The following is a 22,120-nucleotide window of genomic DNA, read 5'->3' on the forward strand; positions in this document are numbered from 1 at the left end:
GATAATACCAAGATTTGAAAGTTTTAAGGCTTTTTTCGGCGTAGGTCAACTTTGTTAGTTTGAATTTAATTCAAACTTTTTTTATCATTTTCAGCGCCTACCTTGTCAATGACAGGTAAGTAAAACTGACATTAAAGAAGCTACATCATATTTTGGTCATCTTGAAAAGTTTAGCCTAAATTTTTCAATTTCGTCGTTTTTAATCCGTTTTAATCTTCTGGACCTTTACCATCCTTGTTCCTTTGTAGTTTATTTTTATCTTTTTGATGTTTTTCTATCTTAAAAACCCACTATTTTCATGTTTCCTTCAATTAAATGGCAATTTTGTGCGTGACCAAAATAACTAAAAATACCGTGACTGTGCAAGGTTCTAACATTGTTGAAATTAAGGCGTAAACGCCGGTAAAACCATCAATGTTTTTGTTTAATATCATTTGCAGCTATTTAACAATTATTGGCGGAGGTTAAGCATGATAGCGATAATTGTCAAGGCCAAAGTTTGTGTTATCTCCCGACGGATAACACAAACGCTATCATGCGAAAACCGAATCCAATAATTGTTTTATTATGCATATTTCTGAGCTGCACTTGTAAAGAAATGAGCGCGCACAAAAAAAGTGATCAATGCACAGCAGTCAACTTGTAAGTAAACAACTTTATCTTTGTAAGAAAGCTTACAACCTTTTGTGCGCTCTAAAGCATCCAGTATAAAGTTTTTTCAAAGCCTAAAACAAATGAACTGTTATGGAAAGTCAATATCGTAAAGAGGAAGTTCTGGAAAAGCTCTCACAGGAAAGAGATTGAAAACATTGAAAATATTTTACAAATTCTTTGAAAAGGTCAAGTTTACTCTATGTTAACATTACAGTTAAAGAAACTGAAATTCTTCGTAATCTCCGAACGAGAGCTGTTTATAATTACTTCTTCTTGTGAGAGGCTAAGAACGGGAGATGACTCGTGTGAATTCATCACCGATAACTCTTCGCTAACCTCGCATCTTGTAGTAAGGGTTTTGTGCAAATGTCAGTTTAACTATAGCTCCGGATGCTGGCTTCATTTTTATGTCCGCTTACGGCCATAATATGCCTTGCTTCAAAACCTGACTTGTCAAGGATTATGGCAGCTGTCGCCCGGATTGAATGGTTTGTGCAACACTTGGAAAGTTTTGCTTCTCGCGATATGTTTTTCATTTTCTCGCAAAGTGTACGCTCTCCGACCACCATGTTGTCATACCAAACATCCTCAGGAGTGGAGACGTTTCTCTTGGGGCGCTGAAATGAAAACTCGTTTAAGGGATTTAGGTGACTTAGATACAGCTCGAAGGAAACCACAGGACAGTTTGGACCGGGCTTTTCATACATCAAACCTCCATCGAAACCTTCGTTATTTTCCCGACGGTTTTTTGTTCATTCATCCGTTGCTTTGCACACGTAGCGTGCTCCGGAGCTGTCCGTGTTGAATGAAAAATCAGTCTTCTTGAGTTGACGGAGGTTTTGCCTTCCTCGGCGACAAAAGTACAGCATTACTTCAAAAAAAAAAATGTTTTGAAGCTTTTCTAGATCATTCAGACCAAAGGGAGTGCTTTCGTACAATTTTTTAAGGTCTTCTTCGCATATCGGTGGCTTGTGTTCCACTTTTGCCAGCCCTTGTCGCTTCAGGTCCACACACTTCGCGCCAAACACTTTGTTTGCGCGGTCGCTAAACTCTAAATTATTGATGATGTCAAAGCCACGAGTAGCTTTGAAATGTCGATTTAATCCAAATCTGAGGCTGTTCAATGTGCCCTTTGAATAAGAAGTGCCATCCGCTTTTCGAGCTTCTGCATAGAACAGCTTTAGCACGTTCGCAAGCGTATCTTTCGTTTGAGGTTCATCTGCTTTCTTCTCCTTCAAATCCTGATGAAAAATTTTCAGTGCTGACTTTGTGGCCCTTTTGGTGCTTTTTGCATCTTTATCATCAAGAAGGAGGTTTAAATATTCTTCTGATCGTGTGGCAAACCTTGATTTCAACTCTGCCATGACAAAACTCATCAAACTGCTGGTTAGTGTGTTAGGTGATGTCACTTCTGCATGCATAAAACTATTGTCTGTAGGTATGACGTCACTTCTACATATATAAAATCTAGTTGTATGTAGGTATGACGTAAGAGAAACAGAGCAAGCAAGAATTAGCTACGTGGGGTGGTCGTGTTATAGCCAATCAAAATCGAGCTAGTGACACCAATGTATAATAATTCTAAATGGGTTCACTAAGCGTTTGTTTTGGATACGGGTTTTCATATCTACAAAAGGCCGCAGGGCTTTTACAGACCTTTCACTAGTCAAGATCAGAAAAAGTTCCACAAAATTAATAACCAGTGAAGGAAACGTGCCAGTTGGAAATATTTATCACCGTCAAATTGTGGTTGTCATCAGTTAAATTGAAGTTACGAGGGACGGGCGGAATTCCCTCTCCTTCCATTTTTGTGTAGGATTTTCCACACTTTGTCAGCGCCAGCGATATTTAGTCCCTTATTTGTGTACGAGAGCGAAGTGTTTGTCACGTGGTTTCTACTTGGCGTGTAGACTGGTTTCCACTAGCGCCGGCCATTAGTGTGATTACTATTATCGGCTGTTGTTTTCTGACGAATTTTGACTTGAGATTCGACGGGAGTCTTAGGCCTTAGGTCTTAGTGTTTGAGACACTCGCTGTTGAATTTACTAGAATTTTTGACGCGCCATTTATTATGAGGTGGGTAAACGTTCTCTTTCTGTTTGTATATGCACGAAATTCTTGGATGAATAAGGAACAATCATACAAAGTTCCAGTTCTTGGACAGAACTGTCTGCAGTTACATATCTGAATTATGTCACATTAAAATTGCTTCGATCAGCTGAAAATCCCGACAATTTCCGCCGAAAATAAAATTCTAGTAAACAATGGCGCAGTCTGCAAATGTCGGAGGAAAATTTATACTTGAATGATTTCATTACTTTCAACTGCCGTCTATTGCTAAAATCAGCATTTTTATATCAACAACCGAAGTTCTACGGACAGATACAACATAATGACAAAGTCCAGTATTTTCCTGGGTATTTATGGTTAGCAAGTTGAGGTTCCCTCAATAAACCATTTGTTGATATGTTGCGTGACGGTGCAGTTTCCGTAGACTCAAAAGGTTAGTAGGACTAAAATATTTGCATTTGCCTTCAAACTTCATGCTAAACATTTTCACATTTATTGGTCATGTTTAAGCACAAAAGCTTATTTCTAAAAGTATAATTTCCATACAGTTTTCTAAGCTGGAAGCACGAATATCAGCTGACATTTGCAATCGCGTGCTGATTTATCGTAAACAAACTCTGTGCAACCAGCGACGGATTCTAATATTTCCGCTGATGAATAAAAGTAGACAACATTTATATTGCCATTCCTTGGCCACGTTATTGTTGATTGCACGGTGCAGAATCACAACTAAAAACCAAACCGTCTCGTGTGAAAGTGCTTTGCAATGATGTCATTTGTTTTCGCCCCTGCTACGAAAAACAAGCCTAACCTGCAAAATGTGTTTACTACAATGACTCTTTCATCTGTGAATCAACCACACACCCCCACCCCGCCCAATAACTTGGGGCTATATGTCTGGTGACTTTTTTTAGTTGTTGTTTTTGCTGGGTTTTAGTATGCGTTGTGAACCAACGGTTACGCGGGATCTTGCCAAGGTAACAAAAATGGCACATAACTACAGATTATTACCCGACCTGTTTAAAACGGTAAAAATTTACCGTGTTTCGAAAATGTGAATATGTTTACAAAGCTTCACGAACCCATAAATCAAGGTATACGCCCGCTAAATTTAGGTCGGCGAAAACGATTAACATGGCGTCCGTTTCTTCACACATTGACCTCAAACACCGTGTCTCAGATTTTTGGCACATGCGTTTGTTATTATTTAACAAGAGGATAAAGTTAGAAAAGGGAAAAAATAGGACTACCCGCGAAAAAAAGGCATAACTTTTTACTGAAAAGAACAATAAGAATTCGAAGACACGGTTTTGTCGGCGATCGTTTTCTCTCCGAATTTCAGCCAATTTGGTCCAGGGGCTGCCGACCTGGAACTCGAAATGCACTTACAATTCGCCTATTTTTTACTTTCGAGAAACAGAGAAAAAATAAAATTCGGCGGCATCCAAGTGTTATGAGATTATCACACCAAGGGAGACACCGCAGAGGAACAACTTTCTGTATAACAATAGGACTGTGACAGTTAACATGGAACAGGTACAAATTTCCGCGACGGCGCGCGGTAAATTATTCACCAGTGAATAAACCGCTTTTTCATGTGTGAAGTCAAAATTCCACGGGTAGTAAACGTGAAATTATCTTTTGATTTATTACATTAGCGTTCGAAATTTTGCGTATCGGTTCACTAGTCTTCAAAATTATGACCATGTCAGTTAACATGCGGAAGGCCCGTAAAAGGTCCCCGAGAAAATGCAAGTGCACAAAGGGAAACGCGGGAGCGGACGTCGTAAACGGACTTCATCGACTAATGTTGATGCAAGGGCAAAGATGCTGGAAGAAATGACATTAGCTAGGTAAGAAAAAAAATGTTGCACTGCTGATTCTAATTTTGTACAATCGATCTGCCTTTCAACTTCGTCCACTTCTCTTCGTCAATCTCCTTTGCTTCGACAGTTTCTTGCAACAGTATTTTAGCGCGGCTTGCGCTCATTTCGGCCTGCTCGCTGGCTTCGTGATCGCGATGGTTATCGAGTTCATCCAGCAATTTTTCTTGATTGTAAAACGACCCTTTGTCACTTTCCGCGCTAATTTAGCGGTCCACTCTTTGTCGAAAGTGTTTTTCGCCATCTTTGGCCTTCCTTTAGCCGATGAAAACGGGCAAGATCGCTTTTTCTTCTTCGAAGACATACGGCACTGATTATGGCGCGCGAATCGCGTGTCAACCCAGCATGATCTTGATGTCATGTGAATTCTTGCATCGATAATTAATTCATTTGACAGAACTTGTCAACTCTCAAGTAAGTAATTAATAATGGTAATAGGACTGAGTGGAGTCCAATTCGGTCTGTAATCATACGAGTGATTAACAAAATCGGACGACCGCGAAGCGGGAGTCCGATTTGTTAATCACCAGTATGATTACAGACTGAATTGGACGACACGATGTCCTGTTACCAATTAATCAAAACTATGACAAAATTCGAGAAACGAACAAACCATCGATTGAGCGCTGAACGATTAAACGTCGTTATGAATGCTGAAAAACACATTAGTTTACTCAACAAAGTGCACCGCAACGGCGCGCGCAAAATGACGCGTACTGTCCAATTACAAGCATGACGCGTATACACTGTCCAATTAATGCTCAAATCGGGCTGCTAATAGCCAATCACGTCCGGGAATTTTGTTATAGTTTTGATTAATATGCAAAAAATCTTTCTCGCGCAATAACTAGCGGCAGATATAAATATTTTTTCGTGGAGTTTTTTTTTTTTATCTTAAAGATTACCTCAAGATTTATCCAACCGCTTAAAAAAGTAAGATTATGCAAAATCGTAAATTTTCCCCTTTCTGATACCTTAAACATGATCTGTCTTCAGGAAAAGGCGTATGTCCAAATTTTCAAACACCAGCTGAATGTCCAGGCGACATAGAGGACTTTTGTACTGACGATAGTACCTGCCCAGTAGGACTGAAGTGTTGTCACACTGGCTGTGAATATGATTGTGTTGGTAAGTTGAGAGTACAACTATGAAACTTTAGTGTCGTTCTTGGTCAAAACAGCGCTAAAAGGATATTAATATATGTATTTTAGTTTAATCATGCCAGTATTACTTTTAGAAAACCAAGAAAACGATGTAACGTAAATAATTCAAAAAAGAAAGAACAGTAATAAGTATAGAGTAATTCTGGTGGACACGAAGGCTGAAAAGTCTGCTCGGTTCTTCGTGACCGTGCTCGTGTTTAATTGTCCAAGTGTAGTTAAACGCAGCAAACTTCACCGGCCACTGCCTATCAAATTCAAGACTCATGACAAATGAGAGCGCCTGCGTTAACACATTAACAGCTAGCCTCGACGAGCTGAGTCTAAATACCCATAGTTTATGAACGTAAAATCCCTTTTTGACATTTTAAATCGTCATTAACTGTTCCCGGCGAAACGATTTCAAGGAAGAAAAGCCGTCAACACTGCCCTCAAACATCGGAGATTACCATCACTGTCGGTTGATGCTCTTCACTTGACAAAAGGGTATCATTAAGTCACAAGGACAAAACACTGATAAGGTTTAACAGATTTAAGCTTGTCAACATTCTATCATGGTCATCTTCAAACTTTGTCCTTCCTTACTCACAAATTACCCATTAGTAACTTATAATAAATAAGGTTATGCATAATATATATAACAATATCTAAGTATTTAACACCAAGATTTGTTACCAAAGTTGTTTTAGTTTGAATTTTAATCCAAACATTATGTAATATATCAAACACGAAAGACCGTGTTTGACCACATTTCCAAACTCCGAGAAGAGAGTTGAAAATACGACGCGCAGCGGAGTATTTTTGACGAACTTCGAGGTGTTTGGAAATGTGGTCAAACACGGTCTTTCGTGTTTGATATATCTTCTCAATCGACGCTAAAACTAAGGAGAAAACGGAGAATTAAAATCGTAAAAATCTATGCTAATTAAGATCAGATATCCAAACACCGTCACGGTCATGATTTCCTTTGTTTAAACTTGATGAATTATTAATGAGTTTGAGAAGATTATTTCCAGCACCTGTTCAAGAGACAACCGCTGGTGAGTAAAATACCTCGGAAGGTACCGAGCTTTTGCAATTTCAGTCGCACTATAATCATCTTCTGGGCTTGTCCATGCTCATATAAAAATTACCCATCAAATCAATACAAACTAGATTAGGCATAATATATAACACAATATATCTCGTAAATAAACGCAAGATCTCAAGGATTTTGCTAAGTTTCTCAGGGACGATAAACTTCGTTTTAGTTTGAGTTTAATTCAAACTTTATGACAATTTTCAGCGCCTAACATGTCAATCGCCGGTGAGTCAAATATCTAGAAAGGTAATAACTTTGTTCAAATTCGGATTGCGCTATCTGTTCCCTCACTTCCTGGTCGTCGGAGATCGAAACAAGACTGGTGTGAAGCGGGTTATGCTAGTGCTCGCAGCACTCTATAATGCCTCATCATCATCATCCAATTAACGAAACAGTGCCCATTGTCCAGTCACCTATATAGATGAAGTTTTCGCATTTTACCTACAAGACTTCCTAACTGATTCAAGATTAGTCTATACTATGTAATTAACTTCGTCTTTTGGTTAAATAAATGGTAATGGCGTCCGTTAAATGACTATTGGAGAATTTAGGTGCACCCCAAACACGTGCTTGGCTCAGTTTTGACTTACAAAACACATTAATACCGTATTTGCGACACGTCTGTAACATGGAAACTATCTCTAACACAGTAGCCTGCCCTGTATGACGGAAATGTTGTGACGCTGGCTGTGAAAATGATTGTGTTGGTACGTTGAGAGTACCCCCCTATGAACATTTTATTGCATTTTTGATCAAAACAATGCTAGAGGCATATTAACAGTAAACTTATTTTAGTTTACTCGTGCGCGAATTACTTATAAAAAAACCAAGAAAAAATAAAAAGTAAATAATTGAAAAGACAAAGAATAGTTATAAGTGTTAAACCATTCTGGTGGACACGAGGGCACAAGAGTCTACCCGGTTCTTTGTGACCGTGCTCGTGTTAATTGTCCAAGTGTAGTTAAACGCAGCAAACTTGCCGGCCACAGCGCAAAAAAAATTCAAGACTCATGACAAATGAGATCGTAGCGTTGAGTCAATGAACACTCATAGTTAATTAACGTAAAAACACCTTTTTGACCTTTTAAATAATCATTAACTGCTCCCAGCAAGAGCTTAACGGAGTCTCTCAGAAACGATGTTAAGGAAAAGAGGCTTTGAACGCTACCCTCAAGCATCGAGGATTGCCATCACTGTTGGTTGTAGATGTTTCATTCACAAAAGGGTATTATTAAGTCAAAAGAACAAAACATTGATAACATTTAACAGATTTAGGCTTGTCAACATTCATACCATGGTCATCTTCAAACTTTGTTCCTCCTTACTCACAAATTATCCATTAGTAACTTATAATAATTAAGGTTAGCTATAATATATAGAACGATGTCTAAGTCGATAATACCAAGATTTTGTTACCAAAGTTGTTTTAGGTTGAATTTTAATCCAAGCATTATGATTATTTTCAGCGCATGATCAGGTATCAACCGCTGGTGAGTAAAATATTTAGAAAGGTAGTGACTTTGTTCAGCTTCCGCCATACCTTGATCAACTTCTAGTTTAGTCCATTCTTACTCACAAATTACCCATCAAATATAGGTTACGCCTAATATAGAGAATAGTTTTGCCTAACCTGTGAAATATTTAGCACTCAATTAGACATTTCTAGACGTTAATTACGTTTCCTTTTGTTAGATTTGGCTATTTCTGACTAACTGGGTGAAATAAAAGCTCTCTAGAAAAATATCTAAGTATATAACACCAAGATTTGTTAGCTAGGTTGTTTTGGTTTGAATTTGAATCCAGACATTATCATTATTTCCATCACCTGATCAGGAGACAACTGCTGGTAAGTAAAATACCTCGAAAGGTGATGAGGTTTTCCAATCCACCGTAGGAAAAAAGATGGCGGCTGTACATTTTACCACAATACCTTGCGAACCTAACACGGCCTGTAAACCACAAAGAAAACCAAATTTTAAAACATCTGTCCCTGTACGAAGGACATTCTTTATGCCAGGTTTGAAGATTTTGTAACTCTTCTGTACGTTTTTATGAACGTTGTTAAGGTTTTCGTGCGCTAAGAATTGTGGGTAAATGTACCAATAACCATCTTATATCCTACGGAAGATTGCGGACACACTATAATAATCTTCTAGGCTTGTCCATGCTCATATAAAAATTACCCGTCGTATCATTACAAACTCGATTAGGTATGATACATAGCACAATATATCTCGTAAATAAACGCAACATCTCAAGGATTTTGCTAAGTTTCTCAGTAACGATAAACTTCATCTTAGTTTGAATTTAATCCAAACTTTATGATTATTTTCAGCGCTTAACATGTCAATCGCAGGTGAGTGAAATATCTAGACAGGTATTAACAGCTGTCAATTAATCATAACATAGATTTCCAAGATCAAATATACATGCTGTAAGAGATCCAAACAAGACTGGTGTAAAGCGGGTTATGCTGGTACTAACAGTACTCTATAATGTATCATCATCATCATCATCATCATCCAATTAACGAATCAGTGCCCATTGTCCAATATAGGGAGTTTTCGCTGACTTCCTAACTGACTTTTTTCGCTGATTCAAGATTATGGTAGTTTATACTATGGACTTCGTCTCTTTGGTTTTAATACGAGTAATGGCGTCCGTTAAATGTCTCTTGGAGAATTTAGGTGCACTTCAAAGACGTGCTTGGCTCAGTTTGACTTAAAAAAAACACTTAAATACCGTATTTAGGACCCATCCGTAGCATGAAAACCAGCTCTAATACATCCACTTTGTTTCATCCATTTTGAATTCATATAACAAAGCTTCTCCAGTTTACCAAAATCGGACAACCAAGCAGCAGATTTGAGTTTGTTTATGAAAATGGAAAACAGCCAAACATTCCACACTTGAGAAGCTACAATAGACGTCTAGAAAGTCCTTACAGTATTATTCAGCTGTTAAGGAAATCTTGAAAAGCTTGTCTACATTATTTGCAGTATGGTTCCGCTTTCCGTTTCTTCTCTAGCTAATTACCAAAAATAAACTTTGCTTTATAATCACCAGTTTGTGTTAAACGTGATCTGTCTCTACGAACAGGCGTATGTCCAATTTTCGAAAAACTAGATGAATGTCCAGACGACCCTGACAACTTTTGTCATGGCGATAGTAGCTGCCCAGTAGGACTGAAGTGTTGTTACGTTGGCTGTCAATATGATTGTGTTGGTAAGTTGAGAGTGGCTCGGTGGACGTTTTGTTTCGTTTTTGATCAAACCGGTGTCAGAGCTATACCATTAGGGGTGGCGAATGGTAAATGCGAGACTTTGCGAGACTGCGAGACTAGCGTTTTTCTCTGCGAGCCCGAGACATTTTGACTTTTTAGATCGCGGAACCGAGACTTCAAAGTGTTTTAAGTGCGAGCGCGAGACGTTTAGACTCTTAAATTTAGTTGAGAGCTAGAATGAGCTTGTTCAGCCTTTAAGCCAGCTTCTTCAAACTGACTGGAACTGGAAATTTGATAATAACTTACTACGTTATGATATCTTAGAAAAAAATAACTGTTTTTCTGCCCCAAAACGGACGTTGAGGTAGGTTTTGTAACTTTTTGTGGAATTCAGACAATTTAGGAGAAGTTAGGATTAACTCAGTTTTCTCGGAGATTTGTAAGTTTTAACACTGAAATTCAACATCAAGTGACGAGAGGAACACATTTATAAAAACAGATAAACGAACGAATCGGCACTTCGAGATCCTTCGCCTTGCGAAAAATCGAGACTCCGAGACAGCTTCGGATAAAAATCGAGACTGCGAGACTTACATAACGGTTAAAAAACGAGACTGCGAGACCCATGAAATTCGACTAATATTTTGCGACACCCAGAGTTTTTGAAGGACCATTCGCCACCTCTATTATTAAACGTACTTTAGTTTGCTCAAGCGCGAATTACTCCCTGAAAACCAAAATCAAGATGTGATGTAAATTATTGATGGATAAAGGAAAGCAATTCTGGACGGTAGACAAAAAGAGCAAAATTTAAAAGGACAAACCTCATGATTATTTTTTTCATATATTTATTATTAAGGGGTACTGACTTTGTTTAGCTTCAGCTGTACCGCGATTTTCTTCTAGTTTAGTCCATTCTCGCTCACAAATTCCCCATCGAGTCATTAGTAATAGTAATTGGACCGAGTGGAGAACAATTCAGGGAGAAATCGGGGGGAGTAATTTTTTGAAATGGAACGAGCGCGGAGCTCGAGGCCGTTTTTTCTCTGAATTGTACGACACGAGGTCCAATTACTAATTAATCAGTCTATACTAATTCATCGTATCTATATCAAATTAAGGATTTAAAAATGCCTTTTAAAAACTGCTTTTAAGCGAACACGTCTTTAGCGTTTTTCATAAGTTTTGAAAACTGTAGGAAACATTGCCAAGGTAGCCATTAAAGCGCGCGCAATTGACGTGCGAAGCACGTGGGTATCCAATTTTTTTAAAATCCATTTTGAAATCACTGGTTATCCTTGCAATCTGACTGGCTCTCAGTGGTGCGCTTCACTCACGAATCGCACTTTTTTTTGCTCTAAATCGCATCTTTTTCTCAGCCAATGAGAGTGGGACAGTAAAACAAAACAAAAAATCATATTTCAAGGTTAGTTTAAAGTAATCAATAAAATTTTAGGAAAATGAAAGGCAAAAAGCCATTGAGTGGAAAAGTTTGCAACTACTATTACCAAAACTTTGTTGTTATTGTTTGTTTGTTTTTTTCACAAACATTGACGAATTTAATTAATTACAGTTTCTGATTACGAGCTCCTTCAGGCTGAAGACCTACTTTAATGGAAGTTGCCAACTTTCAGTGTCCATTTTGACGAATATTTTGGTGACTTTTCTTCAACATCTGCTCAAAATCCGTATGACACCGAGTCCAGTAAAACAAACGAAAAACACACAACAACAAATTAAGAGCCATCTCAAGAAGATAGATGTTTCCAGGTTTCCGGTAGTTTCAAACGAAGCAACACAAGAGCTCAACTCTGTCGCTGTGAATAAACAGTCAAAATACGCCCTGCTCCACAAAACAGTGAATGAACGAACTGTCTTACCAAGCTGGTGCCAGTGCCGCCATCTTGAAAATATCTTGAAACAAATGGCGCCGCAAGAACTTGACAAGGTTCCGAATACTGAGTCCTACGCCGAGGTCACAAAAACAAAAGGGGATGATAACGAGCTGGACTCCCTTAAACTCATGCCATTAAACGGTATTTAAAAGAAAAAAATACGTAAGCTTGCTATCCACTGGGCATCGTGCACTCGAGGGAGTTTCACAACTCAAAAGAAATCCATCGCAGCATTACACAGGATGCACCTTCAAATATTTCACATCTTTTTCTCAGCCAATGAGAATGGGACAGTAAAACAAAACAACAAATCATATTTCAAGGTTTCAGTGTCCATTTTGAACAATATTTTGGCGATTTGTCTTCAACATCTGCTCAAGATCCGTATGATACCGAGTCCAGCAAAACATAAACAAATGAAAACCACACAACAACAAATTCAGAGCCATCTCAAGAAGGTAAATGTTTCCAGGTTTCCGGTAGTTTCGAACGAAGCAACACAAGAGCTTAACTCTGTTGCTGTGAATAAACATAGTCAAAATACGTCCGGCTCCACAAAACAGTGAATGAACGAACGTCTTCCGAAGCTAGTGCAGTCCCGCCATATCCATCTTGAAAATATCTTGAAACAAATGGCGCCGCAAGAACTTGACAAGGTCCTGAGCCTCAGCCTCAACCATAGAAGAAAGGAAGGCCTTCCATCATTGATTCAGGCGACGAGAATTGAACTTTTAAACATAAAGTAGAATATTTTCGTTCTGACTTGAGAACTGCTTGTTTCTTTGTCATGCTCGAATGAGTTTTCGTCACATAACATCGGTTTCGGTCCAATTACTATTATAAATTAGGCCTCATATATAGAGTGGTTTTACCTAACTGGTGAAATAGTTAGCACTCAATTAGACATTATTAGACGTTAATTATGTTTTCTTTTGTTAGATTTGGCCATTTTTGACTAATTGTTAGATGCTGTTTTTTTTGTTTTGTTTTGTTTTGTCTTTTTTTTTTTTTTTTTTTGCGGGAGGGTGGGGAGGTGAAATAAAATCAGTCTAGTCAGGAGCCATAATCGGGGACGGAGACCGTAAGCGCGCGCTATTTCTAGTATTGGGGCTGTCCCTATGATATGGGACAATTTTTCTTTTTTAGAACAAATTGCGCCATCCCGTGCTGCACACGCGTGTACATGCTGTGAGGATTTTTGCGGATGTCGCACGGGGGATATGTCGTCCGAAATACCTGAAATGTTTGATGCTTTTCGCCCACAACTTTCAAAAACTTTTGCAAACTCGCCAAACAAACAGAAACAATAAGAAACTATCAAAACAGCGTTTGGTTGTGATTAAGCATTGTTTGGGAAACCTCACAAATTAACTCGATGCCATAGTAAAGAGTTTTCTTGCATAACTTTTCTTTATAGAACAAACGCAACTAGCGCGAGCAGATATTATTCATTCACAGCGCGAAATCGAAGTCATGTTTTCGACCCTGAAAAACTCACCTTTTCCATCAGCTCAGAGCATAAAACTACATATAAGAGCCCTGGATCTTATTCCTTGCCTTATTCCCTGCCATCTCTGTGAAAAATCTGCAAGAGAATCTCGCAACTCTCACCGTTTGATCACCCAACGTGACAACAACCACGCGAGAGCCCCCGACATGTGCGTGATCCGCACGGATATATGACGTCAGGATGGCGCAATTTGTTCTAAAAATAGAAAAATTGTTCCATATCATAGGTCATTCTCGTCCCCAGAGCCTCCGTTTCTTTTGGTCACGTGGTCGGAGAAACGGAGGGGTCTGGTAGCAGCCATTACCGGATGTCCGTAAATCACGGACATCCGGTAACGCATGCGTACTTTTGGCCTGCATATCTGCTCATGCTCAGAAACTAATCCTGAGGGAGGGGAGAGAGGAATAGAGTGTACTCTCCTGATGTAAACAGATCGGAATATTGACATGTGTTTTCACTTCGCTGAAGTTTAAATAGGTTAAAGTTAAAAAGAGAGTAAAAAGCGGCCTTAAATGTCGTCGCCGCTTCAAACCGATTGCAAGCTTGTCTAATATTTTACCAACGGGTTTCGCTGCGCATTTTGTGGTGGACCGTCTAGAAAAATTCAGGGATCGATAGCTGTGTTCTTGTTGTTTCTTCTCTTCATATTCGGTAAAAAGGAGAAGTTTAAAGAGCGAGGTGCAGTTGTTAAAGCTTTCAAGCAAAGTAATCAGGATACCACATGTATTACGTCTATCGATGACACAGTGAAATTTGTTTATGGACACACGGAAGCGTTTGTGGAAATCAGCCGTGGAAATTGCATCACTGACCAGAGGATTTAAATATAAGCCGTGGTGATAGATAAAGGGAGAATTTTTTAATGGTAAGAACTATTTACTTCCTGGTTATTTACATAGGTTTGTAAGCTGCAGCAGAATAAAAATGTGTTGAACTCGGCAAAGTTTTGTTGTATTGGAGTTTGGCTCATCCTTCCTTGCAAGGAATGTAATAAAGGTGCTCACTTTCATATGATATATCGTGCCCTCATTTTTTCAAGTAACCCCATTCTGTTCTATTTTTTTTCTTTACACAATCATTTAACTGTCAAATTAAATCAATCAATCAAATTTTATTGTGCATTACTTGCAGAATTAATTTACATCAGTATTATAATTAAATAAATATGAGAAGAGAAATCTATTTTGCATATGGCTATGGAAAGAAAAAAAAAAGTATGTGTGTGGTAACCGGGGTATAGGGTAGAAATTGGCTTTTGAAGTGGTTACTGCCATGTTCAGGTAAATGCAGTGAAAAAAAAATAAAAGTCCTATGCCAGTTGTTATTGAGTGGTTATATATGTCTGCTGGGGGCTTCCATAATGGCTCTGCAGCAATTTTAATTAGCTTATTTGGAACATCTAATGATGATTTTTGTACATTCAGGCTTGAGAAAAGCCTGGTCACCTGAGCTTCTGTGACTGGAGACATCACAAAACTAGATATAGGGCTATTCCCACTATTTTCTCCCCCAACCCCCACTGCTTTGGTTGATATAATTTTTTTTGTTCATTTTATACCTTTCAATCAGCTTATATAAAGCTTAATCTTTTGGGTGCTTTCAACAACAACAATAACAACAATTTATTTCAGTATTCCCATATGAGTACATGGTGTTACCAAAAATATAAAACAGCCAAAATGATGTAACTATAAAATTAGTATTTGGCATTGGTATAACTGTAGAGGTTCCTGGTGTGAAGAGAGTGATTCATATTGGTGTGCCACAGTGCACATTATGGAAGAGTTTTTTTTAGGAAACTGGATGAGCAAAATGAATGGGAAATAATGCAATATTCGTGTTACTTCATGCTCATAATAAGGCTCTTCAGCCTGTTATTCGACCATGTACAACAACAAATCTCGAATGCATACTTTCTACTTCTTGTGGTTGATCAGAACATCAACCACATAGCTTTACTATTAACGATGGTTTTATCTCCGTCTCCTTTTTTTCAGTATTATTTATTGAACTGTAAGAGCAACATTCCTATTTGAATTATCCATATATTGTTATCCTTCGAAGAATTTATGCCGCACTATTATGGTCTGAAAATTAACAAAGAATAGTAAATAATGGCAGGAAATAAATAATCTTTCAAAGGCTAACCAAAAGATTATGATATTTTTCTTATGGGGATATTAATGTAACTCTGTACACCTATAATGTTTGATTTGTTTTTAGTAGACTTTCCACATTACATTGGAAACCCACTAGCCTGATGATTCGTTCATCAGTTATATAAATAATAATTATTGCCTCCATATTTGTTCACAGTTATTTGCATTGATGATAAATTATTGTTATTTACTGATTAATGTTATTGTAAAGGAATAAAGTTTTGCTACTTGCAGTTGCTTCCTAACTAAAGTGGGGAGAGAGGAAAGGGCCTCAAATTTCAGCTATGGTTATCTATGGTTATTTTCCTTTACTCATCATTCCCACAAGTAAATTATTAAAAAAAAAAAAAAATTGGGTGGAGGCTCTAAAGCAAACTAAACTCTTGCCTGACCACAAAAGGTTTGTTCGTGTTTTTTTGAGGGGGAGACTATAGGGGAGGTCTCAATAATTAAAGAGAGGGGAGCTAAAAAACAGATATTATATATATCTATAACAGCAGAACCTTCTTAACAGGTACACGTAGTAACAGATACATACATAACAATCTGTGGAAGAAACAAACCAAATTTCATGTTCAGACCATTTGCTACATCATCCAAGTACATAGCAGAGTATTATAACACGGACCTTTGACTCATTTGGGCAATTCAATATCATTCAATACATTTTGGACTGCTAGAATCTGATCTGCTTGACCTTTCAGAGAGAGAAACTCACCTTCGGATTTCCAGTGCCACATTTGCTCAGCAACAGTGATATTTCTTCGTCTTTTCACCAGGCTCTAAGTTTCCTTTTGAGCTTTTTATAAAGGAAGACAAACGTTTTTTGAAACCCACTGCCGATTCGAATTTAATTTTATGATTTCTTGGGGTATGGTCAGCGACAAAGTAATTGTTGTATTAGCTGGTTGATTCTCAGAGTTTTAAACGCTTCTTCCCACCTTCTCGGCTGCTACAACAAAGGACGATGATTACGATCGAGAATTACATCGTTGCAGGCGATGTACTTCTTTGGTTACGTGGCAACTTTTACGATTCCTTCGGATCGATCGGGAATGGTCACCATTTGTTTTGGTTTTTTTTCGTAAAGCGCGCCTGTGTCAACTGAGCGAAGGTGCCGCCATTCAAGCCGGAAGTATAATGGAATGCGTAGAGCTTTGTAATTTTCACTTCTGCTGCGCATTCATTTTTTGTCAGCCAATGAAAAAATTCGAATTTTTGGGTGTATCAAGAGCTACTCGTCAACGACATTTTAAGACGAGTAGCACTGGGGACGAGAATGTATCATAGGTGCGCGCGGATCCCAAGACTTACGGTCTCCGTCTCCGATTATGGCTCCTGGTCTAGTCTATCTACGTGTAGCCAACGCACCGGCAATAATTTAGGTCGTAAAGAAGTTTAATTCAATTGTGAACAACTCGAACTCTTAACGTAATTTCACATGTCGTTATTAGTGGTTTCTAGGATAAAGGTAACAAACATAATACATTAAGGGCGGAACAACTGATTACAACAATGGAAATAACATAGGAAATACGAGACAAACGAAGAAAGAGGACACCACCTGACGATTTGGGAATACGACGATCGAAAGAGCATAAAGAACGTAACGTTCTTATAACTTGTGGACTCGAGTGAAATACTTTGCGATTTACATAACTCGCGCGAAGGTCGAAATATTTATGCATAGCCACGCGGACTGGGGCTAGGCGGGGGATTGGTTTCTACACTACCTAAGTAGAGAATACAATTATTTGTTACCAAGGTGTTTCCGTTTGAATTTTAATCCAAACATTACGATTATTTGCAGCGCCTGATCAGGTATCAACCACAGGTAAGTAAAGTATATTTTGTTCACGTTCGAAGGTTAACGCAAATAAAATCTTCAATGGTTCCGTTTGCTTTAATTTCTCGCTGTTCCTCATTCGGATAATTATGCGGTTGTTTTATTGTGGTCAGCAAAGTAGAAGAGAGCGAGTCTACAAAAAAACGGCAGAGATCTTACGTGCCTTTATCGATCAGGATCAAAACGAAATACTCCACAAAATGAACAGCGAGTGAAAGAAACTATATAATGAGCTTCAAATATGTTGGTTAATCTTAAAAGTATACGAGAGACCAAGACATAGAGTGAAATACAATTCAACACAATTTGTCAGTATTTGTGAAATGCCAAATACATCATGTTTGCGCTAAGATTACATCATGTTTTTGTCAAATGCCATTGAAGTTTCTTCACAAACTCTACATCTCGAAAAGGGTTCTGTGATTATGCTACCAAAAACGCGAAAGACTCTTTTTCTAGGGATGTGTTTACATCATCCCCTCATTATAACAAAAGGGGTGTTAACGAAACCCAGGTTGGATTGGATAGGATCACGTTAAGATAACACCCACAGCGGTTCAGTCGGACTACCCGAGTCTGATCAGACTGACAAAAAACAAACTGAGTCTAATAGAACGAAATATCACCCGAAATAAATGAACCTTGATGACTTAATTTCTTAACGTGTACATTCCTAACTGGTCATCCATTCAACGTCTATTGCCCAATTGGCTGAAAACCAACGCGGTCATTGCGATATGAGAGAAAAATAACACAAAATTAAGTTATTTCTGTTAAGGTTAACCTACCAAAACAGTCGCCTGTCACTGCTCCTGGCGGGTCAAAAATTTAATTCAGTCCATGAAAATTTGCCTGAGAATACAGTGGCCTCTCGTTACTCATGTTTGGTTTCATCCCTAAAAATTCTGTTTGTTTGTTTGTTTGTTTGTTTTACTTCCTTAATAGTCACTTTCCAGGCTCGTCAAATTTACTATCAGTGACTTAATCCATTATATCATCTTTTTCAGCCTCTGAGACAACACCACTGAATGAGCCAGCAACAAACAAGGCACAGAAGATCTCAGCAACAAGTCTGATGAATACACCGAGTGTAGACCCATCACAAGTCACAAACCACAATGCCGAACATTTTTAATTCCAAAAGCTGGGTAATTTCTTCAATTTCAAAGATAAACCAGACGTCGATAGCCACGGCAGTCAAACTTTTGTATTATAGATTAGGTTCTGAAAATTTATTGTCTCTAAATATGATTTACAGAAAGGCGGAAGTCATTCTCCCTTATTGCAGTTTTTTTTTAAGAAAGTATTTGTAGTTTTTGTAGCTATTCTTCCGTGAATAAAACTGAAGGTTTCTTAGTTTTCAACTTTGAGAACGAGAAGGGTTTTATGCAAATCTTTAGCGAAAGGACAGTGTCCTTGTCTTGTCCTCCTAGGTTACATTCCATTAGGTCCATTTATTTTTTTTTTTTTTTTTTTTTTTTACCTTTCACACTTAAATAATTGCAAAAGCGTTTTCTACAGAATCGAGGCATTTGTGTCGATATTCAAAGGTTCTTCAGTGAAAGGAACAAGGGTGGAAGGTAAATTGCCAACGATGTGAGCCTGCACGGATAACAGTGTTACCGTTGATGTTATAAAGTTTCTGTGGAACAGCGGAGTGGATCTTTGTGTGAAAAAACCTCTAGACATACGCCATTTTTCCAGGCTTCCCGAGGAAACACAGGAGAGATCAAATTTCTCGCGAGGAGGGGAGCTTGAACATTGACACAAATGCAGTCTGTACAAAATGTCGTAGTTGCTTCACTATTCTGAGTCGAGCAGAGAGCTTGTTTCAAAATCACGCGACATCTGGTAAACAAAATAAAATAAAGATAATTTCACGTTGTGTTTTGTTGTCAATAAGGTTCTTGAAAAATTAATTAATTAGCTCTTATCCAAGAGATAGAAAGATCGTGACAGATATCAGTAACGATCATAGCCTGCATGCAGACTTCTTCTATTTGATTTGTTTCAAGGAGTACAGCGTGTCCGCTGAGTGCCATTGCTAATTGCGCTCCAGCATCCCGCTGTGAACATTTTTAAATTTTGCTAAATTAAACTAGGATTACAGCCACGGTACGTGTTCTCCACTCTTTTGATCTCGGTCTTCCAGACTATCAAACTCACTCTTGTTTCTGAAGGGCATTACACGTTCGAGTTTGAACAAAGTACAATAGAGCCGTTTGTCTATGGTGAATGCAGATGTTTAGTAACCTGGTCCAACAACATTATACAGATTGATAATGGGTCTCCCGGTAGGTCTCCCCAATGTAGCAGAAGGTTCCATTTCTGACGATTAAGGGACGAATTAGTCAGAAATCATTATTCTGTTGGCAAGATAGAGAGTTCGCAGGTAGTCATGGGACGTTTAGAGACTATTTAGGCTTTTGGTGGGAGATTCATTTCTTTTCTTTTTTTCTTTTTTTTTTTTCATTCTAGGCTAGTCAGTCTTCGTGTTAGTCCGCGTTTTGTTAACTTGTATGTATGATCAGTGTAAAAATGTTGTACCTTATTGATTTTGTACTTTTTCCTCGGGGTCTCGTGCTGCTGTACTAAATGGGAAATGCGTTTCCTGATTTGTTTTGGCCAAATATAAAGGGCGGTTTTTAAGTGGTATTTCGTATCTGTCGTAGCACAGGTTCTAATCATTAGAAGCAATAGTGCTTATTTGCAATGATGCAGATTATGTTATAAGAAGGAATATATCTGCATCCGATGACTGACTGACGCATCCTCAATGAACTGTCCACATTGAATGTTTCGTATTAAGCCTGGTTTTCACTAGCGACGCAAGCACAAGCGCAAATACAAGCGCAAATAGAATGATTCTCATTTCACCGTGAAAACAGCCTTGACACGGACATAAGCACAAGCGCAAGGATTAAAAATTTCCTTTTTCTTGTACTTGCGCTTATGCCTGCGTTTGCGCTGAAACAAGTAATAACGAAATACCGTTTAGGCATAACACAAACACAAGGATATTTGCTACACGAGGTTGTGTTTGGCCACTGAAAACACTGGACCCGGATTACCTCGCGCCTAGGAAGTTTTCTAAAATACCGGAAGGTTCGGATGGTTTTGCTTGTGCTTGTGGTTGCGTCGAATTTCGTTTTACTTGGGTCATCCCTATTGCTTGTGTTTGTGCTTGCGCTTGTGCTTGCGTCGCTAGTGAAAACCAGGCTATAGCGCGAAAACTCAGATAGATGTCCCGTCAAAAATTTGAAAAATTCAACAAGAGAAATTTAACACAAGCATTAAAATGGATTGACTAAGAAAAATGAAATAACAAAAATAGGAATGAATTATCAGTAGGCTACAAGCGTCGTGTTCCAATTTTGAACTTGAAAGTGTACAGCTCAGTACAAGTAATAATCTCTAAGCTCCCTTGGAAGATTATGCTCTGTTCTTTTGCAATAATTGGATGAGTTTCTGTCTATAAAGGTCTTGGTTCTTAAGAGCGGCTCTATTTATCTGTTGTTTCGTGGGTCCCTTATTGCAGTCTTGTTATTCCGACTTGATTAACTCTTCAAGAACATTCCAAGACAATGGGAAATAAAATGAGTATTGCAACCCTCTCAAGCGTTTCCACGAAAACGTTAGAGCAATTTAGAAATTGTGTGAGAATATAATCTGCTGGCGAAAGGTGGCTTACTACAGTTTTGATGGATTATAACAGCCCAACCTCTAACTCTTTTGAAAAATGTTCCAAAATAGTTTTCCTTTCTTTATTTACTGTTTGCTAAAGTCTTTTACCATTCTAGGTGAAACCTGAACAATTTAAACGTCAACAAATGGCCAAAATGAATGACCGAGTACCTAAGGAAAGACTGGGCCCTAGTAGGTTAAATGACGTTTTCTCAACATCTACTCGCATGACCCTACCTCAAAATTTCAGGAATAAGAAATTGGCTCTGATTTAACATTTATGCAGATAAATTAAAAATCTGTGAGACAGATTTTTCGCAAACTAAGAAAATGTGAAAACAAAAGTAGCTCAAAAGGACACGTTGCGAATGCCTTGCTGTTCTAGGCAGCGGCGAAGAGATTCCGAGACTGTTTGGACATAAGGTAAAACGCCAAAAAATAAAATAATAATAAAAAAAACGGTAAAATTGAAGTTCCTGAGGCATGGATGCCCACGATCAAAATACACAACATTATAGTTCACCAGGAGCCATAATCGGGGACGGAGACCGTAAGTCTCGGGATTCGCGCGCACCCATGATGTGGGACAATTTTTCTATTTTTAGAACAAATTGCGCCATCCTGACGTCATATATCCGCCCGGATTCACGCACATGTCGGGGGCTCTCGCGTGGATGTTGTCACATTGCGTGATCAAATGGTGAGAGTTGAGAGATTCTCTTGCGTATTTTTCACAGCGATGGCAGGGAATAAGGCAGAGAATACAAACCAGGGCGCTTATATGTAGTTTTATGCTCTGAGCTAACGGAAAAGGTGGGTTTCTCAGGGTCGAAAACAAGACTTCAATCTCGCGCTGGGAATGAATAATAAGATCTGCTCACGCTAGTTGTGAGCTTACGCGTATGTTTTTGCGTTTGTTCTGTCTTAAGAATATAGCGAGAAAACTCTCTACTCT

At 38.4% G+C, this 22,120-nt stretch overlaps 3 protein-coding genes across 10 annotated transcripts in view; 1 reads left to right on the top strand and 2 right to left on the bottom strand.

Moving 5' to 3' along the window:
- The window catches only part of LOC145486379 (whey acidic protein-like), a 39,333-nt gene extending 17,462 nt beyond the window's left edge, over positions 1-21,871 (top strand). For 4 of the 8 annotated variants that reach the window (XM_081465025.1, XM_081465024.1, XM_081465026.1 and 1 more), the window contains 9 exons: positions 95-115; positions 5,604-5,735; positions 6,784-6,807; positions 7,053-7,073; positions 8,315-8,338; positions 9,184-9,204; positions 9,915-10,073; positions 17,446-17,469; positions 18,489-21,871. In XM_081465025.1, coding sequence (XP_081321151.1) covers positions 95-115; positions 5,604-5,735; positions 6,784-6,807; positions 7,053-7,073; positions 8,315-8,338; positions 9,184-9,204; positions 9,915-10,073; positions 17,446-17,469; positions 18,489-18,616 — 554 coding nt within the window. In that variant the 3' untranslated portion in view covers positions 18,617-21,871. The other 4 variants (XM_081465027.1, XR_014049271.1, XM_081465028.1 and 1 more) reach the window with 4 other exon arrangements.
- LOC145486378 (uncharacterized) lies at positions 127-4,646 on the bottom strand. Its single transcript, XM_081465022.1, has one exon. The coding sequence runs from the start codon at positions 2,073-2,075 to the stop codon at positions 1,407-1,409; it is 669 nt and encodes a 222-aa protein (XP_081321148.1). The 5' UTR covers positions 2,076-4,646; the 3' UTR covers positions 127-1,406.
- A 69-nt stretch (positions 21,872-21,940) lies between the features above and the next one.
- The window catches only part of LOC145486384 (vitamin K epoxide reductase complex subunit 1-like protein 1), a 15,560-nt gene continuing 15,380 nt past the window's right edge, over positions 21,941-22,120 (bottom strand). The window contains exon 4 of the mRNA XM_081465033.1: positions 21,941-22,120. This exon is cut by the window's right edge and continues 6,057 nt beyond it. The gene's annotated coding sequence lies outside the window, so the exon portion shown is untranslated.

Source organism: Orbicella franksi, chromosome 5 (assembly GCF_964199315.1).
Source record: "Orbicella franksi chromosome 5, jaOrbFran1.1, whole genome shotgun sequence".
NCBI classification, from domain to species: domain Eukaryota; kingdom Metazoa; phylum Cnidaria; class Anthozoa; order Scleractinia; family Merulinidae; genus Orbicella; species Orbicella franksi.

Coding starts and splice junctions, on each gene's coding strand:
- LOC145486378 (XM_081465022.1), bottom strand. CDS start 2,075: ATGCATGCAGAAGTGACATCACCTAACACACTAACCAGCAGTTTGATG.